Source organism: Rhodotorula paludigena, assembly GCF_050403205.1.
Source record: "Rhodotorula paludigena JCM10292 DNA, Rt_paludigena_JCM10292v1_ctg30, whole genome shotgun sequence".
Taxonomy (NCBI): domain Eukaryota; kingdom Fungi; phylum Basidiomycota; class Microbotryomycetes; order Sporidiobolales; family Sporidiobolaceae; genus Rhodotorula; species Rhodotorula paludigena.
This window is the reverse complement of record NW_027481428.1, coordinates 187,959-214,212: the sequence shown is the minus strand read 5'-3', so window position 1 is coordinate 214,212 and position 26,254 is coordinate 187,959. Positions and strand designations below refer to the sequence as shown.

At 64.0% G+C, this 26,254-nt stretch overlaps 5 protein-coding genes across 5 annotated transcripts; 1 reads left to right on the top strand and 4 right to left on the bottom strand.

Annotated features, from left to right (window-relative positions):
* Window positions 1-148: 148 nt before the first annotated feature.
* On the bottom strand, window positions 149-1,713 carry PLM2 (Plm2p; the record flags this gene model as incomplete). The annotated part of the gene is made up of 3 exons (XM_076650024.1): window positions 149-316; window positions 390-1,513; window positions 1,569-1,713. The coding sequence occupies 3 exons, from the start codon at window positions 1,711-1,713 to the stop codon at window positions 149-151; spliced, it is 1,437 nt and encodes a 478-aa protein (XP_076504488.1).
* A 568-nt stretch (window positions 1,714-2,281) lies between these two features.
* Window positions 2,282-5,415, bottom strand: EPL1 (Epl1p; the record flags this gene model as incomplete). The annotated part of the gene is made up of 3 exons (XM_076650023.1): window positions 2,282-4,034; window positions 4,106-4,431; window positions 4,516-5,415. The coding sequence occupies 3 exons, from the start codon at window positions 5,413-5,415 to the stop codon at window positions 2,282-2,284; spliced, it is 2,979 nt and encodes a 992-aa protein (XP_076504487.1).
* A 2,070-nt stretch (window positions 5,416-7,485) lies between these two features.
* On the bottom strand, window positions 7,486-15,024 carry BLM10 (proteasome activator BLM10; the record flags this gene model as incomplete). The annotated part of the gene is made up of 19 exons (XM_076650022.1): window positions 7,486-7,493; window positions 7,553-7,801; window positions 7,877-8,146; window positions 8,202-8,355; window positions 8,419-8,531; window positions 8,593-8,946; window positions 9,007-9,255; window positions 9,321-9,471; window positions 9,543-10,106; window positions 10,201-11,110; window positions 11,165-11,259; window positions 11,359-11,576; window positions 11,640-11,814; window positions 11,876-12,199; window positions 12,259-14,162; window positions 14,219-14,314; window positions 14,378-14,394; window positions 14,477-14,807; window positions 14,952-15,024. 19 exons carry the CDS (start codon window positions 15,022-15,024, stop codon window positions 7,486-7,488), a joined length of 6,255 nt encoding a protein of 2,084 aa, XP_076504486.1.
* Window positions 15,025-15,698: 674 nt separating this feature from the next.
* VPS4 (AAA family ATPase VPS4) lies at window positions 15,699-17,751 on the bottom strand (the record flags this gene model as incomplete). The annotated part of the gene is made up of 9 exons (XM_076650021.1): window positions 15,699-15,804; window positions 15,900-16,033; window positions 16,118-16,337; window positions 16,394-16,624; window positions 16,727-17,000; window positions 17,065-17,292; window positions 17,442-17,476; window positions 17,530-17,606; window positions 17,722-17,751. 9 exons carry the CDS (start codon window positions 17,749-17,751, stop codon window positions 15,699-15,701), a joined length of 1,335 nt encoding a protein of 444 aa, XP_076504485.1.
* A 647-nt stretch (window positions 17,752-18,398) lies between these two features.
* On the top strand, window positions 18,399-26,151 carry JCM10292_005972 (uncharacterized protein; the record flags this gene model as incomplete). The annotated part of the gene is made up of 11 exons (XM_076650020.1): window positions 18,399-18,844; window positions 18,904-18,986; window positions 19,052-19,684; window positions 19,764-21,580; window positions 21,635-22,753; window positions 22,815-23,119; window positions 23,185-23,354; window positions 23,417-24,740; window positions 24,798-25,305; window positions 25,361-25,591; window positions 25,654-26,151. 11 exons carry the CDS (start codon window positions 18,399-18,401, stop codon window positions 26,149-26,151), a joined length of 7,134 nt encoding a protein of 2,377 aa, XP_076504484.1.
* Between the last annotated feature and the right edge of the window lie 103 nt (window positions 26,152-26,254).

Here is a 26,254-nt window from a genome sequence, read left to right as displayed (position 1 = left end):
TCTTGCATCGTTGTACTGCCTGTAACCCTTGCGCACCCTTACCGCACGCACGAGACCACCGATGAGGAGAAAGATGCGGGAATACAAATACTCAAAAGGAGGGGAAAAGGAAGAATCGCTACAACAACAGCTCCGCCAGCGTCCCATTTTACCGGTTCTTGCGCAAGCTCGGCTTGGCCCAGAAGTACCGCGCAGCCTTGCTCCGTGCCCCGCGCACGCGCTTGACGAACGGCTCGAGCGCGGCGACACGGTCCGGCGAAGGATCTTGGTCGGGGATGTAGAAGTAGTGCGGCGGGATCGGGTGGCCGGACGCGTCCTGTACAACGGCAGGTAGACTGTCAGCAACTGTATGGGTGGAGCAAACAGACGCAGCGCGGACGGCAGCGCACCTTGAGTCCGGCATTGTCAATCTTGCCAAACATGCCCTCCTGGGCGAGCACCTCCTCGACGAGACCCCTCCACGCAGCGACGGCGTCCTCCTCGCCTTGCGGCGTGTCCTTGCGACGCTCGACGACATCGTCGTCGGCGCTCAGGATGGTCCACATGCTGCCCGTCTCCTTGAGAAGCGCGCGGATTACCTCGTCGACGGCGACGGTCGAGCGCGAGTGGAAGACGATAGCCGATGCAATCAGGCCAGGCAGGTCGAGACCGAGCGACTCGGCAAGAGCAGAGGCGCGCTCGATAGATGCGAACGAGGAGGGGAGAGGGAGGGAAGGGAGGTCAACCGGACCGAGTTGCGGCGAGAGACCGTGGTCGTTGGAGTAGTTGTAGGCAGGCGACGAAGCGCGCGAGTACGCCCGGTCGTCCTGCTCGTCTTCTTCCTCGTCCTCGTCGCCGCCAAGGCCGATCTCCGACTCTGCGACGATGACCTTGGCGTCCCAGCCCCAGAAGCGCAGTCGGAGCGCCTCTCCCGCGCGCTTCTCGGCGCAGACGACGGTTCCCGTCTTCTTGACCTTGCCGTCGACCTTCATACCGTTCTGTCCCGTCACGCGGACCTCGACCTCGATGCGCCCGTCGAGCTCCTGCTCCTCGCGCGACACGATCCGCACCGAGCAGTGAATGCGCGACGCGTTCTTCGCCGCTTTCGGCAGGATGACGGGGACATGCGTCGGATAGCCAACGTCGCGCGACGAGCGAGGAAGAGCCTTGCGAGCCTTGCGGCCAAAGTAAAGTACCGTGCCGCGTTCGAGGTGCAGAGTATGAGGGGTGTCGAGGCCGGGGTCGCGCGACGTCGAATGCTCCAGCGCTGTGTCGGGTGAAGGCGCGTCGGAGGCAAGCGCAGAGATGCTCGCAAGCTCGTCGAGCGCCGCAGTGGAGGACGAAGAGAGGCCGAAGGAAGGTGAGGAAGGAGGAAGCGAAGAGGTCGAGGCGAAGCGGCGGACAGGCGAGAGCGGGGCTTTGCCAAGGTGCGAGGGCAGCGGCGAAGTCGGCACGTCGAACCTGTCGAGGTGAGTGCGCGGGAAGAAGGGAGACGACGATCTTGCGCCGGGCGAAGAGGACGAGGAGGTGGCTTCTGCGAAGATGGGTCGGTGAGCACGAGCTCTGCGCTGCTCAGCTTGACCACTCACTCAGACTCCTCGGGAGCTTGCTCGGCAAAAGGACACCGTCGGCCTCGGACGATAGCGAGAGTGGGCGCTTGTTGTTTGCGAGATGCGAGTGAGGAATGGGAACGCCGGCGGGAAGGGCCGCGCGGTTCGAGACGTCTTGCAGCATGGCGGGAGCAGCAATCGCGCTTGTGTGCAGACTACGCAAGGAAGCGGAGGCGGTGTTGCGAGAGCGAGGAAGCGCCGGAAAACACGGCGCTCCTCGTCGCAGCTGTTTACGCGCACGTGACTCTCGTTCTTCGCACCTCTCAGGGTGTCTCAGGGCGGGACCAGGCTAGGAAGAGATTACAGTAGGCTTGGGGGGGGGGAACGCGGCCCTGCAGCACCCTGCCCGTGCTCGTCCTGACGGTGCTTCTCTCCCTGCTCCTCCCTGACCACCGCGCGTCGCGACCTGTCTGTCTCACAAACACGGCCTTTTCTGCTCGGCAAAAAGCGAGCGTCCACAACTGCGTTGTCAGCGGCGGAAGCCCCGCAGAACCCGTAGGCAAAGTACAAGAAAGAGTACAAGGCGTCGAACTCGAGCGGAAGAGACGACGGTGAAAGGAGACGAGGCGAGAAGGGAGGAGGGGGGGTTCACAAAGGTACTGCGACACAACTTGTAGTTTTCTTCTTCAGTTCGAGGAGGAGCGAGCAGGGAAGTCGAGGGTAGGGTGAGGTGGCACTGGGAGAGAAGCGGCTCAGAAGCCGCCGTACTGCGGCGACATCTGCTTGTGCCCTCCCGCCGGGACGGGCGGAGGCGGCATCATCTGTTGCTGCAACTGCTGCATCTGCTGCTGCGGATACTGCGCCGCTTGCGCAATCGGGCTCGTGCGCTGCTTGGCGAGGCTGCCCGGCGGCGGGGTTGCGAGGCCGTTGACGCGCGGGACGCCACCCGGCGAGAGCGCACCGCCCGAGGGAAGTACCGCAGCGCCGCCCATGTGCGGCGAGAGGTTGCTCGATGCAGCCGAGGTCGGACGAGGAGGCGGGACGACACCGCCGTTGGCCGAGAGCGGGCGCGGCTGGAGCTGCTGCAGCGGGATGGGGCTTCCGCCCGCCGCGGCGGCCGCAGCTGCGGCAAGCTGAGCTTGCTGCTGCTGCTGCTGTTGCTGCTGCTGTATCGCGAGCTGGAGCGCCTGCGGGTTTGAGTATGGCGGAGCAGAGAGGCGGGATGTGGCGGGGAGACCGTTTGCACCCTGGAGTGCGGCGGCGCGCTGATTCGGGAGAGACATGCCGTTCGAGCCGAGCGGCGAGAGGGGCAGTCCGTGGTTGTACCCGGGCGGGAGGACGATCTGCCCTTTGCCGTCCTGGCCAATGACGACGCCGTTCACGTTGACGCCCGGGAGCGGCAGTCCGTTTGCGAGGGGCGAGTGCTGGCTACCGTGCGGCGATACGGCACCACCGCCAGCCGCGCCGGACTGCGAAGGCGTCCGGCGCATCTGGTCCGGCGTGCCCGCTCCACCTGCCGCGGCCGCCGCCATCGCCGCCTGCTGCTTGCGCATCGCCTGCTGCTGCGCGAGCTGCATCGCGCGCTGTGACGCGATCTGCTGCTGCGCCTGGGCGTACGCGGCGGCATTCGGCGACTGTCCCGACGCCTGGGCGGCAGCGGCCTGCGCAGCTGCCGCTTGAGCGGCGGCGGCGGCGGCAGCAGCTTGACCAAGCGGCGTGCCTGCAGCAGCCTGCGACGGCGCCATCTGCAGTGGCGGGCGTTGTGGCGGACGACCGACGACGAGCGGTGCAGGCGTGTTCTTGTCCGGGTCGGACGCGACGAACCGCATCGCTTCGTCGAGGTATGCCGAGTCGAGCGTGAGCGACTGCACGTCGGCCGGTTTGAGCAGCCGCACTCGCCGCAGGAGATACTGCAGGTCGAAGTCATCGACGAGTGTAGGCTCCTCCGCGGTGGGGAAGTCGAGTCCGACATCCGTGTCGTACTTGAGCCGTTCTCGCCGCCGTGCTGCGAACCACTCGTCCTCCTCTTCATCATCGTCCGTCGCATCACTGTCCCGCTCACTGCCTGCTCGCCGCTGCGTCGGCTCGTTCTCCGACTCGTCTCGCCGGGGAACCACACCGACGCGATCGATGAGGACGCGCCCTCCTCGCCCGACGCGCTTGCGGAAGCTGGTGCGCACGCGGCCGAGTGGCGGTTGGTACTGCGTCGAGAAGCCGAGGGCCTCTCTCCGTCCGTTCGGCCCGTTGAACGGGATCGAGCTCGGGACGGGCTCGACTGAGCGGAAGAAGCGCGCTGGCGTTGGCGGCAGCTTGGAGAGGTAGGCCGAGTCGGTCCAGTCCTCCCAATGCGTATCGGCTTGGCGCTTGCGCGACAGGTCGCGCTCGACCTGCTTGAGGATCGCGTCGTTGCGCTGCTTGCGCGCTTGCAGTTCGTCGAGCGGGACGACGAGCGCAGCGGGCGAGATGGCGTTCGGGTCGTTCTTGCGTAGCGAAAGACGAAGCGAACTGCTGTGGCCAGAAGAGACGGTCAGCGAGCGGAAATGCATCGAGGTGAACATCGAGAGAGGCCAACGCACCCGGAACCCGGCTCATCGCGCTTGCGCTTCTTCTCTCGCCGTGAGATGAGCAACTCCTCGTCGCCGTCAGGCTCATTCAGGCGACGCTTGAGCTCGCGCATTTCGCATCGTCGCTCGAACACAGCGCGCTCGAGCTGGACCGCCTCGAGCTTGAGGCGCTCGCGCTCCTGCACCTTGACGAGGAGGGCGTGCGCCGCGTACAAGTCGTTGCGCAGCCGCACAAGGCGCTCGAGGTTCTGCTGGTCCGAACGGCGGGTCTTGCGCGCCGTCTTGACATCGCGACGGCGGAAGCACACGTAAGGGTTGTTCTCGTTCGACTCGTCGTACTGTGATCACGAATTCCGATATCTCGATCAGCATATCGCTTCATAAAGCGAATAAGGCAGAGAGAGAACCTCGCTGCGACTCACGTCAAGTTGCGGGATGACCGATTTGCCGCCCCTCGCGATCCTGCGCTCCTTCCAGTGCGCGTACACCTCGCTTGCGTACGGCCGCAGCCGGGCCAACTCTGGTCGGAGGAGGTCGAGGAACGCCTCGTCGAAGTCGTCGAGCTTCGGCAGGAGCGACAGGTTGACGTGGGCCATGGGCGCCTTGCGATCCGTCACCGTCTCGAACACCTCCATCACGAGCTCAAAGTCGTCCTCGGACAGCGGCGCCGTCGGCGGCGGGAGCGAGACGAGCGTCCCCGTCCCGCCGGCGAGCGCTGACGAAGGACCGGCGGCGGGCGACGAGGGCGGCGGCTTGCTCTTGTTGCGCGCGCCGCGACCGCTCGGCGTTCCGTGCACGTCGTCGTCGCCCGCGGGTGCGGCGGACGACGAGGCGCGCGCGCGGGGCTTCGCACCGGGCGCGAACTGGGCGTTGAAGTCCTCGAGCCAGTCCTCGTCGTCCTCGTCCATCGTGTACGCGACGGCGCCCTTCTGCGTGTCCTCGACCGTGTCCGAGAAACGGATGTACGAGATCGGATCGACGTAGCCCGGGCGGTACAGCGCGTCGTACTCGGCATCGGGGATGGGCTGGCTCGTTCGCGTTGGGATGTACGCCTCTTCGCGCTTCTTGCCCTTGTCGCGGCCGGCCGTGAGGTGAGTGTTCTGCGCGACGTACGCGGCCGTCGAAGCGATCACGGCCTGCAGGTGGACCTCACCTTCCTCGTCCTTGTCGACACCCGTCTCGACGCCCTTGTGGCCCTTCTCGTCCTCGATGTCGAGATCGACGTCGAGCGGGTCCTCCTCAATGACGACGCCAACCTCGACATTGATGCGGGTCTTGAACCCGAGCTTGCGGTGGCGGAAGCGCCCCGAGCCCTTGGCCATGGTGAAGAACGATGAAGAACGGCACGCGAGACGGGAGCGCTTCGACCGACTGGGCCGCTGCGCGCGTCTGGCGGTGCGCGGAAAAAGTTCGGAGGCTCCTGGCCAGGCGAATCAACGCCTCCTGGGAGAATCGCGGGCGGAAGGCAGGCGAGGAGGGGTGGGACAGGGGTGGGTCCAAGATCTCAAGCCTCACCGCACCGGAAGCAGCGATCGCGGGTGCCGGTGGTAGGTGGAAGTCTACAGACATGAATGGCGCGGTCAGCTAGGCTCTGGGGGCGCGTTGTGACGCAGAGGGGCGTGCATCGGCAACGTGTTGCTGATGAAGTCGCGGGCGGCCCTCGTCGCCCGAGAGCGACCGTGGCCGGTGCGCACGAGTCAGATGAACTCACAAGAGATGCCTGGGCCGGTCAGCGAGCGCTCAGAGGCGAGAAAGTGTCGGGGTGACTCGTGCCGAGGGGTTTTCAGCCACGCGACACAACGCCAACAACGCAAGCCGGCGGACCGAAAGCGGGTGCGTTGGAGAGCTGAGAGTCAGGAGAACAAGCTCAGGCTAGAGCTGCTGCCCCGGCGCAGCGGTGAGGAGAGGGAGTGGAGGCTGGGCGCGACCAATCGCCCGGCGAGCTCTGGCCAGCAGCGGGGTAGAGCAACTCGTCCTCGCGCCCTCCTGGGGCTCCAGCAAGGTAGCTGAGAGGCTGTGAGCCGTAGCAGAGCTTCTCCGGCACAACAGGCGGGCCCGTGAGGCAGCGAGCGAGCCTGTGAGCGGACCTTACCCCGCAACTCGGACTCGAGGGTCGAGGCGGTGGCACGCTCGTCTCGCACCCCTCCCTGGGTGTGCAGCTAGCCACAAGCGTAACCCTTGTAACCTCAGAAGTACCTCAGAGGAGCGGCAAGCGTGCCCGCCGCCCGTGCGACCCGCGGGCGCCCGCAGAAGCGAGAGCGAGTTCGCCGACCCCTCCTCGTTCTGTCGCGGCACACGAAGAGGTGCAGGTCAGCCGGGTCTCCCGAAGTAGCGTAGCTGATCAGGGCATCGAGTGCGGAGAGTCGGGCTCACGGAGGAAAGGGGCGCAGGCCGGGATCATGCGGTCGAGAGCAGGGGCGAGCGGGCGGGGGCGAAACGCAGCGTGGAGAGCGAGGACGGGCGCGTGCTCCGCGTCAGAGCAAGTTGAGAATCCGACGAGCTCGTCAGCGTCTGGGGTGCTCAGCGGGGGCGAGGCGATGGGAAGCGAGAGGCGTTCGTCTCGCGGGGAGAAAGGGCCGGAGGGGCGCACTGTATGCGCGGCCTGCGCACGGGCAAGCACGGTCAGCATGGTCGAGCCTCGACGTGTGGAGGAGTGCTACGCACCGTGGGCCTGCTCGCTCGCTCCGGTCGCTCGCATTGAGCGAAGGCATACGCACGCCTGAGCGACCCTCGAAACCTGCCGGGTCCACCTCATGCGGCACAACTTGGGCGCGACAGGAGACTTCTAGCGTTCCAGTTTGCGCCACGGGCTGATGCACGGCTCGAGCAGCGCCCAGGGCGAGGTTGACAGTGAGCACTATGGGTGCGGGAAGCGAAGCGGCGAGCGGTGCAGGCTCGGCAGGTCCATCGCATGTCGCCCCTCTTAAGCGCCTTCTAAGCCTGCGAGGTGGGCAGTCAGAGTGTCACGGCAGGCAGCAAACTCGCAGTGAGCAGTCCAGCGAAAGTGACCAACGCGTCGCTTGCGTCCGCTGCGCCTTCTCAAAACCATCTCGACGGGTTCCTCGCGCTTCCTTCCGCTCGTTCGTGCTCAACATCCTGTCAGGCGGTCCAAACAGCGCACGAGAGTCTCGCTGACGCCGCGCATTTGCACATGTGCGATTTCCGACTTCGCTCAGCCGCCTAGACGGGCGGGCTCTCGAATACGTTCGGCTGCAGTTCCAGAATCTCGGTACATGAATTGTTCTAGCCTACTTGAGTGGCCGAATGATTGGTGTACAGCACGTCGACTGCGGCACGGAAAGGACGATAGAGGCTGCAAAGTGTGTGTACAGCGTACAGAGATACAGAGAAAGAGCGATGCAAATTGCGTGCGAGAAGGTGCAAGATCGGGGTCATGCGTCTGCAGATCATAAGCATTAGTACCAATTCATTCAAGAGAAGCGCGCAATCTGCACGCACAGTATGAGCTGCCCGAGAGCAAGTCGTGCAGGTCGGCGAGCTGCTCCGCCGTAAACGCCTTCTGGTCCGTCTCCCAGCTGTCCTGGTGCGACCGCTTGAAGTCGGCGAGCGTCGCGCGCACGGTCGTCGAGAGCGGGGGCGGCGAGGCGGCGTGCTTCGACATGCACTCGATCAGGATCGAGGGGATGAAGGGCGGGACTTCATACGGGAAGGCCTTGACGAGCGAGGAGACGCCGAGGACGGCCGAGTCTGTAAGATACAGCATGACAACGTCTAGTCAGCAACTCTCGGTGAAGCGCAGAGCTTGTTGAGAAAGCGACTTACGGGCTGCGACCAGCGCCTCCTGGTAGCCAGCCACCTCGTTCCCCTGCGCGTCCCTGCGCTTGGGGATCTTGGTTGCGCGGAGCGTGCCCATGAAGCGCTTGATGAGCGAGACAATGGCACTGCGCTGCGAGCAGCGCACAATGCCCGACAAGGTCGACGCTGCCGCCTCGCGCACCTCGATCTTCGGGTCGCGCAGGAGGTCGCACAGCTGGTCCATAAGCTCGCCGATGATATCGTCGTCGAGGAAGAAGAGGTGGTGGTAGAAGAAGACTGCGAGGACATGGGTGTCAGCCGGCTTGTGCGGAAGCAAGGTGAATAGGCGCACCCTGCAGGGGAAGCAGGACATCGAGGCGGACGCGCCAGCTCGACGACTCGCGAAGGAGCGAAATGAACTGCTTCATGAGCGGGCGGACGAGGTGCTGCGGGAATTGCAGAGCCGCGCAGGCAAGGAGCACGCGACCGGCCATGCGAGAGAGTTCCTGTTAACGTCAATTGTTAGCGTCTTCCTTCTCACCGAGTCCTGCGGATCCCGCTGGACGTACCTGGTTGTCGGTGCATTCTTGCATGCGGAAGAACTCCGGAAGGAGCTTCGTGATGAAGGGGAAGGCGGAGCTGGTGCGCGTCTCGCTGATCGAGCCCCAAATCCAGGTCAAGACTGCCAGAACGGCAATATCAGTGTCTGAGCATTGTAGTGGATGACGAGAGGGATAACGCACTCGTCATGCTCGCCTTGTCGTACAGCTGCGTCCCCTCGCTCGCCGGCTTGCGCTCCGCCCGCCACTCGGCGAGCCTCTTGCCAAACTCGTCGATGCGCGCCTCGTACCCGGCATCGACAGCGACCAGACTCTTCTTCGAGTCGCGCGCGTTCGTGTGCTGAGCGTCGCGGATGAACTCTTCGACCGAGAGGTACGAGGGATGCAGGCGAAGCTCGCATAGGACGCGCAAGTTGTCGGCGACGGCGCCGCGCACCTCCTGGTACGGGTGCGCGATGTTGGCGGAGTACATCTCGATGTAGCGCGAGGCCCACGGCGAAAAGTGCCAGCCGAGCGCCTTCATCGCGGTGCCAACGACTGCGGGGGCAAGCCCGTTAGCGCCTCCGCATAGACCCGACCCGACAGGAGTCTCCGTACGATCCTGCTGCTTCGAGACATTGAACGCCTCGCTCGACTCCTCGTCAATCTTGAGCGAGGTGAGGTAGTCGACCAGCGGCTGGTTCCTTCGCGGATCGCGGGCGTTGAGAATATATTCTGCGCACATCTCCCACGCGGTCTGCGTTTCGGGCGTCACGCCTTCGAAGATCCCCGGCAGCTTCGGCTGGAGCCAATCCCACAGGGTGTGCTGCTTCTTGAGCGACCAGTGCTTACTGCCGCGGATCATGCCTGCAGTGCGCAGAGGGATACAACGGTCAGGACTGAACAGGTCTATAAGCGCGACTACGACGCACCTCCGATGAGCTCGCCGGCTGCGCGCTGCTTGTGCCGGTTGCTCTTGTCGGCTATGAGCTCGTCGACGGCGGGCAGGATGAACTGGCAGAGCTCGTCCTCGAAGATCTGCGCGAGAGACTTGACGAGCATGCAGTTGTCCGCTGCGAGGTACTGTGTGCACGCCCGAGTCAGTGACCAAACGACTCGGGCGGATCGGGCAGATCGGAAGAAGCAAAGCCTACGTCGATGCTCTTCTCCATCTTGAGGTGGACGATGAAGGTGTCCCACCACGACTGCTGCAGGACGATCTCGCGCAGCTGGTCCAGCGCGTCCTTCGAGCTATGGTCCCAGTCGAAGACGGACCCCTCCTCAGGCGGAACGGCGTAGTAGTCAACCGAGTCGCCCCAGACGAGCCAACCTTGCGACTGCTTATCGGTCAGGTTGGTCTCGCTCGTGATCGGCTCAGAGAAGCTCTCGATGAAGCGGTCGGTGAAGTCGGCCGGAAGCGGCTGTGGCAGGTCGACCTTGCGGCGGAGCGGGTTCGACGTCTTCTGAAGCAGGAGGCACTCGTCCGAACCGCTGCACGTCGTCCGAATCTTGATGAAGTGGAGGACCTTGGTGAGGGCGAGTTGTGCGTGCGTGCGCTGATTGGGAAGCTCGGAGATGAGCTGCTGCGACATGAAGGCGACGAGCGATGCGCGCTGCGGCTGGTCGCGGCGGATCATGGCGCGGAGGAGGCGAGTCGCAATGAGGCTGTAGCGGTGGTGGGTCGCCGGATCCTGCGCAATGCGGAGTAGCTCAGGGAGCTGTGAAGCATTGAACGTGGTCAGCGCACGATTTCGCGGCAAGGTGTGCCTGCCGAAAGCGAGTTATTGAGGCTCGAGTAAAAGGTTGTCTCACCAGCTGATCGTAAGCCGCATTCTTCTGCTCGATGCGCTGCTTGGCCTTTTCAGCGACTCGCTGCACCAACGCTTCGTCTTCGGCGATCCCAATGAGCGCCTCGACCTGATCGGCACTGCGCTGCAGCGCCTGCGAGTCGACCGAGTTCTTGAGGGTCGAGGGCTCCGCTAGGCGGATGATGAAGTCGTGCGTGACGCTGCGAATGAGGTTCTGCACCGACGGGCGATCCTGGTGCTGGCATCCGAGGAGGGCGAGAATGTACTGCGGGCCGAAGCGCCAGTCGAGAATCGCGAGGTTCTGTGGCGCCTTAGCGCCGAGAACGTAAAGCGCGCCCTTCATGACGTCGTGATCGGTGCCGGGCTTGAGCGCGTCAAAGAGACGAGGGTAAATGAGGGTGCGTGTGCCATCGAAGTAGTGGATGATCGAATCGAGGCCACGCTGAGCAGAGCGGCGCACGGCGAGGTAGACGCTCAGCGACAGCTCGCACAAATCGTGGATCAGCAGGTCGTCGAGTGTCGAGCGGCGGCGGTAGAAGCTGTTGAGGCGGAGACGCGAGGCATGGTACAGGCTCGCGCGCCGGACCCAGACGAACCGCGGGAAGAGCTTCTGGTTGCGCGTGACGCGCGAGATGTTGAGCGCAAACTCGTACGACTTCTTGATGGTCGCGTGGTTGGACGTGTCGCATGGGTAGTCGAGCTCGAGTACGCGGATCGACGCGATGACCATTTTGATGCAGTCGATCGTGTCTTGCTGCTGGGACGACTTGAGCGTCTGTACCGCATTGTGCAGGAACCTGCCGATGCGCTCGCGCAGGTCGACAACGAACTGATGCCGCGGATCACTCGGGTTGCTGAGCGGGATCCCGGCATTGCAGGTTGGGAGGTGGTTGATGAACTCGGGGACCTCGTCGCTGCGTAAGCCGACAATTAGCACCTCATGAGTATTCAGCACGGAAAATACGCACCCTGCATCGCTTGCGGGCTCGCCGGGCTCCTTCGGTTGCGGGAGGAAGACAAAGCTGGGGATGCCAGACAATGCCGAGCGGACCGCATTGCAGAACTGCAAGTAAATGTAGTCAGCATTGAGAAGTTCTTCTCTTGACTGTAGATTGCGCCGACGACTGATGCACACCGGATGTGAAAAGATAGCTCGACTCACGCGACAGAAGTCGTTGATCCACTCGCTGCTTCTTACGCGCCCGTCCTCCTGCGACTGCGCGAGCAGCGCTTCGAGCTTGTCGAGCAGCGGCGCGACAATGTCGCGCAGCAGCTCGATGGCGTAGTCGCATTCGGCCGGCGACGGCACATGCCACTCAACCTTGACGTCCCGGACGTCGTAGAGGCGCCCCCACGTCTCGTGCGAGCGTTTGCGGAAGTCTGCAGAGACGCGACAAGTCAGCGAAGAGCTGCGGCGAAGACTGCGCGTGACGGCAGACGCACCAGGGCTGTTCCACTCGTCAGCGTTGACCGAGCGGTAGTCGCGGACCCAGATGTTGGTGAGCGTCATGAGCGTGATGGCGAGGATCCGGGCCGACGTCGTGTAGCCGCGCTCGCTCTTGCAGCTCTCGATCATGAGCTGCAGGAGCGACTTGATCTCATCCTTGTAGGCGAGGATCTGCGCGATATACGACATCAGTCCGCCGTCCTCTGTGAGTGCAGGACATGTGCCGGCGCACCGCTTCGCCCGCATTCGTGACGGCGCCCGTGAGCAGTCCGGTCCACCAGTGCAGCGTCGCGTCGCTCTCGATCGCATGGTCGGTGCGCGTCGACCGCGTGCTCCCAGCGCCGCTCTCGAGCTCCTGCCGGATCTTGCGGCTGCACAGGTGGAAGAATTTGTCGAGGGTCTTGCGGGCGTCGGCGCGCGCAAAGCACGAAACGAGCTGCGAGGTAGCGCGCATCGCGTTCGTGCGCACACTCGTCGTAACCTCGTCAAAGACGATGCCGAGCGCGAGGTCGAAGAGAGCAGGCGAGAGCTGACCGCAGACAGAATCGCATGCCGCCTGTTGCGCACGGAGGACTCAGCTGCGAGTAAGCGCCGAAGTAGAGGAAGCAGACGCACAATGAGCGTCTGCGTCATCGAGTCCTCCATCTTTCCGCCGTTCCGACTGCCCTTGCCAGGCTCCGGCAGCGCCTCGAAGACGGCGAGCAAGCCGCGGAAGAAGCTCGACACCCAGTCCGGGAATCCGGCCGTCATCGTCCGCACCGCCTCATCCTCCTCGCGACGCGACGGCTTGACGTTGCCGTTCCCGTCAAGCTCGATCGCCGGGACCTCGACGGTCGCGGCGCTGTCGAGCGCCATGCCGTACTCGCCACCCGCGTCGAGCGACAGCTCAGCGCTCGTCATGTCGTCGATGACGACCTGCGAGCACGCCTGGAGGACGAACATGCCCGTCGCCATCGACTTGACCGGGTCGTTGACGTCGAGGCCCGGGAGGCACAGCTCGAGGAGCGGGATGAGGTGCTTCGCACCCGCGGCGTAGTTGCTCCGCGAGAGCATCGCCGGTGAAATGGTCGCGAGGGCCGTGATGCACGCGCGCGTGCGATCCGTCTCGGTCAGCGTCTCGAGCGCCGGATAGGCGCGCTCGAGCACGGGCGGGACGATCAGATCGGGCTCGAGCAGCGCCATCGTCTTGAGCGCTGCCTGCGCGTTGGCGATCGTGATCGGGTCGCGCGAGAACATGGACAAGAGCGCGACGGTGCGCATCGTCTTGACGAACTCGACGCGGATCTCGGGCGTGAGGCGCCATTCAAGCGGCGTGCGGCAGTCGGCGCGCCGCTCCTCCGTCTGGCGCTTCAGGAACTCCCACGTGACGTTCTGGAGGAAGCGGCCGAGGAGCGGTGCCCAGCGGCCATAGTTCGAAGGGTGGAAATAGCCCTCGGTCGCCTGGATGAGCTTGGCGAGCGCGTCCAGCGCCTTCGACCCGGCGAGGTACGTCCGCTCCTTCTTGTTGACGCCGAGCGCCGCGCCGAGCAGCCCGCCCGGCCCGCTCGTTGACCTGCCCTCGGGCGTGGGCGATCCAGCGCGCGAGGGCGCCTTGGACCCGAACGGCGTCGAGCCCTGCGGGCGCGCGTCGGCCGCCATCGAGTAGACGATGATGGCGGCGAACGAGCCGAGCTTCTCGGTCGGGCGCTTCATCGTGAGTGCGACGCCCGTCGCCTGAGAATCCTGCGTCGCAAAATCGCTCGCGGCAACGCCCGTCGCGCCAGCCTTGGTCCCGCCGCCAACGGGGACGCCCATCGAGCGTAGGCACTTGGTCATGATGAATTCAAACTGCTGCTCGGTGAAGATGCCGACGTCTTTGCGGATGCCGCGCCATTTGGGCACGGCAGGCGACCCGCCAGGCGTCGTGAGGCCGTCCTCCATGCCGAAGATGTAAGCCGGAATGCCCGTCTTGCGATGCAGGTACGCGTGCTCCTCGAGAAGGTCCTCGACACGCGTCTTCTCCGGGACGTAGTCGCCCGCGTCCTTGACCATCTGGCGCAGCTCGTCGACTATATCGGGGTGCGACATGCGAGGGTCCATGTGAAGGAGCGAGAGGCGCTCGACAAAGTCGAGCCACTGCTCGTCGTAGATTTCGGAGCTGAACGCCTCCCACAGCTTGAAGACGGCGGGGAGAAAGTACTGCGGGTGCGAGACGGGGAGGAAGTGCGTGCAAAACGCCTGCGTCGCGATGATGCTGTTGAGGTTAGGTGATAGGCGCGGGAGGAACGTGGCGAGCATGGCGGGGATCTCGTGCGGCGGGAAGAATCGTTGCGAGTACTCGACGAGCGAGAGCAGCGTTGTCGCGAGGTTGGTGATGCCCGTCTTGCGCTGCTTCGGGAAGAGTTCCTTTTCGAGAATTGCGTAGATCGGCCGCCACGGAAGCTGCAAGTCGGAAATGTCGATCTTCTTCTTCGGCTCGAGCAGTGCGATCGCCTGGTTGACGGCGATGTCGACGAGGCGAGCGTCCATGCCAGGAAGGACTGCCAGGGGTCAACACGTCAGCTAGATACGCTTGCAAGGGCAGACTGGACCGCACCAGAAATGTCGAAGTACAGTCGTGCAAGCTTCGCACGGACGTCGCGTTTCATCGGGTACTTGAGCGACATCCAGCACTCGAGACGGTGGTTCCACTCTGTGACAGTCACACATAAGCCTCGACTCTGATGATCGGGCTTAACAACAGGAGAGGGCGTACGGACGAAGCCGACATCGCTGCAAGGGTGCGCGAGGGAGTGAGCGAGGGAACGAGGAGGTCAGCCCTCCCCCTCACTCATTGTCTGGGAGCGCAACGCACTAGTCCTTGGCGCGCACACAATCAATGAGCCTGCGCACGATCTCCTCGAGCTTTCGGTCCATCTCTTCGAGCCCTTCGGCCTCGTATGGCAGCGAGTTCTGATAGTCGAGCTGCTGCTCGCGGGGCTTCTCCTTGGGCCTGACGAGGCGGCGGCGCTTCTTGGTCTGCTGCTGCGGCGAGAGCGACTTGCGACCTAGCCCGTCGAACGGGTTGGCGCGCTCGAGGCCGGGCGAGGGCGTCGCGGGCAGGTGGAGCTCCTCGAAGTCCTCCTCGTCGAAGTCGTCGATGGGCTCCTGCTCGGGCGAGTCGATCTGCAGTGCATCGTCCTCCACTGCGCGGACAAAGGCAGCGCACCCGGGTCAGCGAGATGAGCGAGGAACGACGGTCGTGCGTTCAAGAGGAGAGCATGTTCGTCTCGCTCGAACGGGTCTGGCTGTCCGCGCAAGCGCATGTTCGAAGACGAGCAAGCGCTCACTGGTGTGTCTCTGGCTGGGCGAGCCGCGGGGCGAGTCGGAGTCGTCGAGGTCTGCTCGCCAAAGCGACATCATCGTGAGGGTTCGGTCCTTTGCAAAGCGAGAGAGAGCATGGAGAGGGGAGCGTACGGTAGCCGCGTGTTCTCGTAAGGCACTCAAGAAGGCGTCGTCAGCGCACGAGAGGCCGCGCAAGTCGGGAGCTCCCGAATGAGGGGCGCACCGCAGGCTTGCGCGGCGAAGGCGACGCACGCTTCCGCTTCTTTCGCTTGCTGGCCGTTATCTGGACGACTGACGAGTCCTATAATCATGTCACGATAGACGTAGACGAAGCGAGCCGACGCTTTCTTGCAAATCGTATCCGCACCTCCTGCTCTCCTGTCCCCCGGCGCACATCCTCCAATCGCCTACACAAGCACCGCGGGAAGCGCGAGCGAGAGTGAGACGACAGCCGTGCGGCAATACAGCAGGTCAGGAACTGAGAAACCGGGGGCGAGTACAACGAGTGCGCGCAGTACAGGCGCGCGCAGGACGACAGGTGGACACACAGAGGGAGACGGGTGACGACGCTGGTCTAGATGCGCAGAGAGATGAGCGCAGAACAGGGCGCAAGGGTACGGGGTAAGGCGGAGGATGCGAGGCGGTGGCCGAGAAAGCAGCCACCGGGTCGCACAAGCGCAGTGTCCAAGCCTGGACGATCCCGGTTATCAGCCCATCGTCTTTGAAAGATCGGTAGTAATATTAAAAGTACACTACTCGCTCCCGCCTTCCTGCGCGAAAACGAGGTGCTGCTTGATGTCGTCCTGCGAGACGGTCGGTTTCGCAGACTGCACCGCGCGAACAAAGTCGTTGTATGTTCTGTAGCATGCAGGAAGGTCAATCTTCCTGCAAACACACCGTGTGGGGACTCTGCGGCGCGGCTGCAGCAAGTTCTAAGTGAGGAAAAGACGCACAGAGGCGGCTCCTGCAGCTGATCGCTGTTCACGTCGTTCCAAGTCATCTCTCGCGCACCCGGGTCGCCCGGCGAGCACGGCGTAAGCTTTTTGACCGTCGCAGGGGGGTCGGAGCCCTCCACGGGCACCTCGACCTGGGCACCCGGAGCAAAGTGGACGTCAGCAGCTTGCGGCCATGAGCGCGCTGAGCGGTCGAGGAGCCTGAATCGGGGACGCACCTCCTTGAAGTGTGTTGCACTCAGCACCTTCCGCACGGGCTGCATCAGTGCGTCCCGGACGACGACGGCCAGATCCGAGCCGGAGTAGCCGTCCGTCTTGTCGGCGAGCGCGCGGTAGTCGGCCTGCGAGAGCTGGCACGGCGTCGTGCCGATGTTGAGGTGGAACATCTTGACGCGAGCAGCAGGGTCGGGGAGCGGGATGTAGATGCGCTTTTCGAATCTGTGCGCAGGAGGGATCAGTCCGTGCCGCACGGCGTGTTCACTCGGGACACTTACCGCCTCTTGATGGCCACATCCAACGCCCACGGGATGTTGGTCGCGCCGAGAACGAGGACACCCGACTGGTCGTTGCCAACGCCGTTCATCTGGACGAGGAACTCGGTCTTGATGCGCCTTGATGCCTCGGATTCGCCTTCGCCGCGAGTGCCGCATAGTGAGTCGATTTCGTCGATGAAGATGATGGAGGGAGCGTGTTCGCGAGCCATGGCGAAGAGCTGCTTGACAAGGCTGCGGACGGGGACGAACGAGTCAGCCTCTACAGGGCGGATAAGGGAACGAAGGTAGTGGGGGAGACGAAAGGCCGTGACCCGAGAAAACGCATGTACGCACCGCTCACTCTCACCCATCCACTTGCTGACCAAGTCGGACGAGCTGACGCTGAAGAAGGTGCTCTTCGCCTCGGTCGCGACAGCCTTGGCGAGGAAACTCTTTCCGGTACCGGGCGGTCCGTAGAGGAGGATGCCGCGCCAGGGTGTGCGTTTGCCCGTGAACAGGTGCGGGAATTTGATCGGCAGGATGACGGCTTCTTTGAGGGATTCCTTCGCCTGTTCGAGTCCGGCGACGTCCTCCCATCGCACATTTGGCGTCTCAGACAGGATGGCACCTGCAGTGTTGCAACCCGTCAGCCTGTATTGTGGTCGAAGAGGGGACCTGAGCAGACAACGCACTTGACAGCCCGTCTCGCAGCTTCTTGTTCTCCGCGTCGTCGTCGTCTCCGGACCCCTTCTTCGCCTGCGCACCCCCGCCTCCACCGCTGACCGCCTTTCCGCCATTCGCGTCGCTCTTGGCCTTTGCGGCGTCCTGCGCCTGGATGTGCTCCTTGAGCTTCTCGGCTCGGTCGAGGTACTCCTCGACCTTGGTGCGGATCAGGTCCTTCAACTTGGGATTCTTCTCGTCTGCGGGTGGGACGGAACGAGTTGAGTTAGCTCAGCGATCAGGACAGAGTCGGACAGTCTGGCCGGCAAAGGTGATCGGACGGGTCCTCGGCAAGGCGGGGAGCGCAAGCGACGGGTGGCGGATGGCGGGGCAGGAAGAGCGAGCGCACACTTGTAGGCCATGTTGAAGTAGTCGAGCGAGTTCCTGCGTCGCGCTCGTCAGCTCGGGAGCCGGCGGGATGGCAGATTACGACGCACTTGTACAGCTTGAAGGCCTCCTGCCATTGCTGCGCGACGTCGGCATCGATGGCCTGCTTGACGATCTCGCAGGCCTTCTGCAGTCGTGTCAAGCGGGCGCACGGACAGCGCAGAGCGGACGGAGAGGGAGAGCAGGGTGAGCGGGTCAGTGAACCATGACGAGAGCGAGATGCGCGAAGAGAGGACACGCACGTCGAGGAAGTTGGTTGCGGTCCCGCTCATCCTCACCCTGGAGCTTACGAGCCGAAGGACAAGCGATGGACAGGTGGCGAGAGCGGACTCGAAGCGCAGGCGGCAGCGACGAGGACGGCAAAGAGCGAAAAGGGGGACGCGCCGAGGTGGGGGAACTGCAGTCTCGCCGGTCCTCGCTAGGAACTCTTCGCAAGAGAGGAGGACTGCGTCTAGCTGCAGACAGAAGGGCTCGGGTCATTAAAATCTAGAGGCGCTGTGGCAAGTCGCGTCGACTGGACTAGAACAGCCTGACGAGTGAATCGCTCTCGCTGTTCCAGTCGACAATCCTGCGTGATGTGAGCGAAACGTTGCTTGCCCAGCAGCAAAGGCGCAACCTGCGCATAAGATAGCTCAGCTTGACGTTGGCAAGGGGGAAGTGCACGTCGCGACACCCCGCAGCGAAGCAACTTCCCCTCGAGCCCTCACAGCGGCGCTTCCTCGGCCTGCCACGGCCTTGGCGAGCACGGAACGTCTCAGGCTAGCAGTCATCTCGCATTGGCGGCCCGAGCAGCTTTCTCCGACCTCGCGCGCTTTACCCGGGCAACCGCTCCTTCACTCCACTTCAGACGCGTCTCTCTCGCCAGCACAACGCGCTACACCTCTCGAACGCAGTCGCATCGACCACACTATCTTCCATCATGCCGCCGAAGCGCAAGGCTCGCGCGGCCGACAGCGACGACGAGGGAGGCGGGCGCTCTGGCCGTGCCGACCACCTCGACCTCACGCTCCCGCCGCTGCACAACATTCACGACATCTTTGCCGACATGGTCAGCCGTAACGTCGACCCGCTCGCGTCCGTCATCAAGCGCCTCGACCGCCCGCTCAAGGTTGCGACCATGTGTTCCGGCACCGAGTCGCCCATCCTCGCGCTCCGCCTCATCTTCCGTGCACTCGAGGAGCAGACCGGCGTCAAAACCGAGCTCGACCACGTCTTCTCGGCCGAGATTGAGCCGTTCAAGCAGGCCTACATCGAGCGCAACTTCGCCCCGCCCCTCCTGTTCCGCGACGTCGTCGAGTTCGAGAACGACAAGGCGCGTACCGCGTATGGATCCTTCGCCGAGGTCCCGCTTGACGCCGACATGCTGTACGTACTCGTTTTTGCCTTAAGCGAACCGAAAAATGGCTGACACTTTGCACACGCAGCATCGCGGGTACGTCGTGCGTCGACTTTTCAAACCTGAACAACCGCCAAAAAGAGCTCGACGAGCTCAAGGGCGGCGAGTCCAGTACGTGCTATTCTTCCCAAGCAGAATCATGAGGAGTCCACTGACGATGTGCTTGTCTCGCGCAGCCCGCACCTTCTTCGGGATGTACCGCTGGGTTCAAAAGGCGCGCCCCAAGATCGTCATTCTCGAGAACGTTTCGGGCGCGCCGTGGACCGGCATGGAGAAGTGGTTCGACGCGATCGACTACGCGACGGCCGTCGTCCGCCTCGACACCAAGAAGTTCTACATTCCGCACACGCGCTCGCGCGGCTACCTGGTCGCGTTCCCGCGCGCCAAGAAGGGCGGCGCGGGCTTCTTCGATAACAAGCAGCGCTCTGCCGACGACCTCGTCGAGCGCTGGCGCGCAAAGCTCAAGGCGAACGAGCGCCCCGCGAGTTCGCCCGCCGAACTCTTCCTCCTCGAGTCGGACGACCCGCGCGTGCACCGCGCGCGGCAGGAGCTGAGTCACCAGAAAGTCAACGCGGACGGAAAGAAACGCGACACGGTCGACTGGGGTCGCTGCGAGCAGCGGCACTCGATCGCGCGCCAGGTCGAGAAGCTCGGCCCGAGGAGGCCGCTCACGAGCTGGCAGACCGCCGGAGGTCGTCCGACACTGCCAGATGGCGCGTGGCAGGACTGGGCCGAGGCGCAGACGGAGCGCGTGCTCGACCTCATGGACATCTCGTACCTGCGCCAGGCTCGTCTCGGCGTCGACATCAGTGCGTGGCTCCTTGCGCTCCTGCACCTCCTTTTGTCCTGCGATTCGAGACTGACGGTCGTCGTTCTTTGCCGGCGCAGCGTACAAATCGGCGATCTGGAACCTCTCACAGAATGTCGACCGCACGACGGCGAGCAAGCTTTTCGGCATCACGCCCTGTCTCACGCCCAACATGATCCCGTATCTCACCAACCGCGGTGGCCCCGTCGTCGGCGTGGAGGCGCTCGCGCTCCAGGGCCTGCCCATCGACGAGCTCCTGCTCACGCGCGAAAACACGGATCAGCTTGCGGACCTTGCCGGAAACGCCATGTCGTCGACGGTCGTCGGCACAGCCATGCTGTGCGCACTCCTTGTTGCGGGCAACACGCTCGAGCCGGGCAAGAAGGGCAAGAACGACGACGAGGGCGGCGATGCGACGATGGACGGCGCCAACGGCAAGACTGCCCCGCCTACGGACGCCGATCTCGAGGCGCGCATGCGCGGCGGCGAACGCCTCGTCGAGCACCCGGTCGACCTCGCGTCGTATCAGCCGGCGCCGGCGGACCTCCTCGCCCGCGCGCACTCGTCGGCGCGCAGGTGCTCCTGCGAGGGCACGTCCGGCACGTCGGAGCACGCCATCTCCAAGTGCGACGGATGCGGGCAGTCGGCGTGTGCGGCGCACCAGGGCAAGCCCGCGCACCGCTACAAGGCCGTCGAGCGCGAGCGTGAAGACCCAATCCAATTCGAGGCGGCGCTCAAGGAGCTTCTTCCGATGCGCGTCACCGTCCCGGGCTTCGATCGCGAGGAGATGACCCGCGTGCGCGAGCGCGCTGTCGAGAAGGGCGGGACGGTGCAGGACAAGACGATCGAGCGGTACCTCGACGTTGTGGCCGACGCGCTCGGCAGCGCCGAGTTCCACTTCTCGCAGGTCGTGCGCCGCCAGCACTGGACGACCATCTACACGTCGGAGAAGGCGCGTCTTGAGCTCTTCTTCGGCGAGACGGAGCTCGAGTGGCGCATCTTTGTCCACCCGCCGCGCGAGGTCGCCATGCTCGACCCGCTCAGCCTCCAGCTCGCGCAGCCTATCGCGCGCATCAAGGTTTCGCCCGGCGCAAGCGACCTCCTCGGTGGACAATGGGATTTCAGCATCCCGCTCGCCGACAAGTCAACGACGATTGCGCTCGAGTATGGCGAGCTGGTCGAGTCGTGGCGCAAGCGCCTCGGCCTCGACGAGTTCGACGAGGAGAAGCGTCCCAAGACGATCAAGATGACGTTCAAGGGCGACAAGGCGCTTCTCGACCGCCAGATTGACGGCACGTACGAGGTCGAGGCCGAGTGCGGCACGGCGACGAACTCGCTCTATCGCCGCGTCGAGCCCGCCGAGGCGACACCGCTCTACTTCTTCTACGACCCGTCGGCGTACCTCGAGGCCGTGCACGACCGCTTCGTGTTTGCCGAGACGTGCGAGCGCACGCAGACCGTCCGTCCGCTCATCGCCGCGCTTGAGCCCAAATGGCGCCTGAACGGTACGCGTGAGAGCGGCGACGGCAACGACAAGGTGTGCGCCCCTGTCTCGCCAGCGCTCGAGCCGTCCATCTCGATCTCGCACATGTGGATGCCGCTCCCCGGCTCGAAACTCGTCCGCGGCGCCAACGACGTCAACGAGGCGAGCCAGTTCTCCACGATCCAGACCGGCTTCCAGCTCTCGATCGAGGACGACAAGTGCCAGCAGGCCGAAACGCTCCTCGAGGCGCACGTCCCGCTCGCGCAGCGCCCCTCGGACATCTGGGCGAACGAGCATTGGCACGAGGTCGATCTGCAGCACGAGGGCGCTGAGGTCTTCTCCAAGCTCGGGTGGATGCTCGCGCGCATCCCGAACTGGCAGGCCCTCTGCGACTGGCAGGCTGTCGACACCTCGGTGCGCTGCAACTTTGCACGCTTCGGTAGCGTCTATCTAACGTACTGTTCGCAGAGTATCCCCGAGCACGTCTGCCAGGCGTGTGCGCCGGCCTTCCCGAAGGTCGAGTGGCTTCGCCGCTTCGAGCTGTTCGGCACGTCGCGCTGGGCTGTCAAGGTCGCGGCGCGCGAGGACGGCCGCGAAGCCGCTGCGTACGAGGCGCGCCTCAAGAACCGCCCGGCGCCCATCGTCGTCCACACGCGCCAGATCGGCACCAACTTCCACCTCAAGATCGCGCTCAACGCCGTGAGCCTCTCGCACCGTGCCCTCTCGCAGCTCCCCGCGACCACGGTCGAACGCTTCTCGCCGGCGAGCCCGACGGTCGAGTGGCGCCTTGTAACGGGTGCGAGCGGCGATCTCGGTCGCGAGAGCAACGTCCTCTTCACGCTTCAGAGCAACCGCCACAACCCCGAAGCGCCGAATCCCGACATGTTCTCGAAGTTCCAGCTCCGCAAAGAGCAGCGCCGGTCGCTGCACTGGATGATCGAGCAGGAGGCCAACCCCAAGCCGTGGATCGAGGAGGAAGTCGCCGAGACGCTCCTCCCGCAGCTCGGCTGGCGCGCCGAGGCCAAGGCTCGCCGCGAGGTCAAAATCCGCGGCGGTGTCGTCGCCGACGCCGTCGGGTACGGCAAGACGGCGATCACGCTTGCGCTTGTCGCGTCGCGCCGTAAGGAGGATACCGAGCTCCCCGAGATCGACGACCGCGTTCCGCTCAAGGCAACGCTCGTCGTTGTGCCGAAGCACCTCGCGAAGCAGTGGCCATCCGAGATCAGCAAGTTCACCGGCAGCAAGCTGAAGGTCATCGCCATCGAGAACCAGGCGCACCTCAAGAAGTACACGGTTGAGGACTTCCAGAACGCCGACATCGTCGTCGCCGCGCAGAGTCTCCTCTCTTCGTCCATCTTCTGGCCTTACCTCGCCGACTTCGCTGCGAGCCCCGTCGACATCAAGACCGACAAAAAGGCCGGTCGCTACTTCCGCCACTGCGTCTCCGAGTCGATGAAGGCGCTCGGCAAGCAGGTCAAGCGCATCAAGGACGACGGCACTAAGGCTGCGCACGACATGATCAAGGAGGCGCGCAAGAACCGCAGCGAGATCACCCAGACCGAGACCGTCTTGAACCGCAAGAAGGCTGTGCGTCCCTTTTCCGGCCTGATCAAGTGGGTTACCGTCGACTCACCCGCTCCTCTGCCAGAACGCCGCGAGCAAGGGTAAGAAGGCAGTCGAGCCGAAGCTTCCGCCCAAGCCCAAGTCGTTCGGTCGCGCTGCGGCCGAGACCGTCGACGACGATCCCTGGGACCTCAAGGAGAAGTCGGTGCGCAAGGACTGGACGCAAATTCAGGGTCCTCCGCTCGCCATGTTCGAGTGGGCCCGTGTCGTCCTCGACGAGTTCTCTTACATCGACGGTTCGGAGCTCGTCGGTATCCATACGTGCCGCGGTCGCGCTCGCTGGATTCTCTCTGGCACGCCTCCGCTCCGCGACTTTTCCGAGGTCAAATCGTACGAGCTTCTCCCTTGCACACTGCGACAGTGGCGCAATCGCTGACTCGACCTTCCCCTGACAGGATTGCAAGTCTCCTCAACGTCCACCTCGGTATCGACGATGAAGCCGAGGGCGTTGCCGACGCCGTCAAGACGCGCAACAGCGAAGCTACATCCGCCGAGGCGTTCCGCTCGTTCTGCGACGTCCGCACGCGCGCCTGGCACCAGCGCCGTGATGACGTTGCTCAGCGGTGTAGGTCTCCACATCCCGCGCGCTCTGAAGGTTCCGGCTTGCTCATCGCCCGTTCCCTGCAGTCCTCGACCAGTTCGCTCGCCAGAACATCGCGGAGATCGACGAAATTCCGCTCGACACGGAGCTCGTCGGCGTTCGCCTGCCGGGCGCCGAGATGGCCATCTACCGCGAACTCGAGCACCACTTGCAGTCTATCGATCCGGCGCTCGCCAAGCTCTCGAAGATCAAGGCCGAGAAGCAGTCTGACCGCGACCGCCGTCTTCGCGAGGCGCTTGGGCAGAGCAAGACGCCCGAGGAGGCGCTACTCAAGCGCTGCTCGCACTTCTCGCTCGACCTCGACGAGGACCAGCTCAAGGACTCGGAGGCGCCGGACGTCTGCGACTTCATCCACGACCTGCGCGAGCGCCAGCTCGAGGACTGCAAGAAGCAGGTCGAGCGCCACATTCTCGCCACAGCCTTCATGTATCGCAAATGCATTTCGCGCGGCTTCTTCGACAACAACAGCGCACACCGCAACAACTTTCCCACGTGGGTCAATGCCCTGTACACCTCTGGGTTCGGTGACATCGAGGCCGATGGCTGCTTGAAGGAGCTCGCTGCGCTGGCCGGCTGCGAGAACGGGGAGGTCGGCGACTCGGGCAAGGCGCCGCGCGAGGCCGACGTCAAGCGCTTCAACGCCGACCACCGTCCGGGCAAGAAGAGCAAGGACGACTCGGACGACGACGGGCCTGCACTCTCACTCGCCGACTGGTCCGCCGCTCGCGTCGTCATGCTCCGCGACGCTGTCGTGCAGCTCAAGAGGCTCGTCGACGAGCTCGTCGGCCGCTACCGTTCGGCGCGCTACTTCGTCCAGGTCCGCAAGGTCCTTCGCACGGCCGACAAGGAGACGGACGACGACGTCGCCATTCTCTCGTGCTGCGGCCACCATGGCCCGCTCGCCGAGGTCAAGGAGGCGGCGCGCTTCCAGAAGTGTGTCGAGCCATCTTGCGGTTCTCTGCCTTCTTCGAACAACATCCTTACGGCCGAATCGCTCGGGTCGGACCGCGACTCGGGCCACTTCGGCTACAAGCTCGAGACGCTTGTCACGCTCATCAAGGAGACGCCCAAAGACGACCGCGTCCTCGTCTTCGTCCAGTTCGAAGACCTCTTCGACAAGGTCCACGAGGCGCTGTCCGTCTACAACATCCCGACTTTGATCATGCGCGGCACGTCCTCGCAGCAGTCCAAGGTGCTCAGCGACTTCCAGACCGAGAAGAAGCGTAGTGACCTCAAGGTCCTGCTGCTCCTCGCGACCGACTCGTCGTCCTCCGGTGCGAACCTCACGTCCGCGAACTGGGCCTTCTTCGTCTCGCCGCTTTACACCGACTCGAAAGCCAAGTACAAGGCGTGCGTTGCTGCTATCCGTTGCCGCTTGGCGGACAGCTGACCGAATCGTCTGTGCAGACTCGCCACTCAGGCCATCGGTCGTATCCACCGCTACGGCCAGGCCAAGACGGCCAAGGTCATTCACCTCCTTACGCACGCAACGAAAGACATCGACGTCTTCGAAGAGCGCAACGACTGCGTCGTGGAAAAGGTCATCGCCAAACAGCCCAACCAGCGCGGTGAGATCGTCAACCCGAGGCGCGAGCGGACGGGTACGTGGGAAAAGCGCGAAGTCAAGGCGAAGAAGGCCGCGACCAAAAAGGGCGCCGCCGCCAAGGCCAAGAAGGACGACACGGACGACGAAGACGAAGCTGTGGTCGCTTCGTCCGATGAGGAGACCAAGAAGGCGCGCAAGAAGGCCGTACCGGTGTCCAAGTTTAAGAGTAAAGCGCCCGCCGCCAAGAGTCGTTCGAAGGGCAAGACCATCGTTGTCGACGACAGCGACGACGTGAGTGTCGATGACAGCTCGGAGGAGGAGAGCGATGAGGAGGAGTCGGCTGAGGAGACGGTCGACGACAACTCGGAGGTGCGCTCCTCCTTTTTTCATCTCGTCGACATCGTGCTCACGATTTCTCGAGCAGGTTGGCAACGACAGCGATGACTTCCGCATGGCCCGCGCCACGTCTGGCTCGCCGACGCCTGCTCGCCCGAAGAACCCGCGCCGCTCGACCGCCTCGACTGCGAAGGTCGTCATCGAGTCGTCCGAAGATGAGACAGACGACGACGACATCATCATCGAGGAGCCGGCTCGCAAGCGTGCCAAGACGATGTCGAAGGCTAGTCCGCCTAAGAAGAAAGCTCAGCCGGTCAAGGTGCGTCCTCCCGAAGCGATGATGGTGAGTGCGGAGCTCATGAGCGACTCCTGAATCTGCAGCGTAAGCGCGTCATTGCGTCGGAGAGTGAGGACGACGAGCCCGCGCCCGCTGCGTCCAAGGGCAATGGCAAGGGCAAGGGCAAGGCGAAGGAGACCGCGTCGAGCAGCCAGTCGCAGGCGCCGCCCGCCGCCAAGAAAGCGCGCACGTCCATGACGGTTGAGATTCCGCCGCCGACGCAGAAGCAGCGCAACATGCTCGACTACTTCGGAGGTCCTTCGCCGACCAAGAAGAAGCGCGCCTCTTCGCCCGCAGTGAAGGACACCAGCTCGGGGAAGAAGGCTGTGCGGGCCGCCACTGCTGAATCGTCGCTCGCGTCAGGTTCCGCCTCGAAGGCCTCGACGCCGCGACTCCCCGGCTCCGACGACAAGGAGACGGACGACGGCGCGACGGCCTTGACAACGCCGGCCGACGAGCTTATGCGCGAGCTCGGCGACGACGAGAAGGCTGACGAAGTCGATGATGTTATCGAGGCGGCGAGTGGTGAGGCGGAGGTGTGAGCGGCTTGTCAGGTTTTCCGGGTGTTCTCGTTTGCAGTCTGTCTTCTCGGGTTCCGTTGCGTTTTCCCCATCCGGCATGTAACCAGCTTTCGCACCGTCCAGC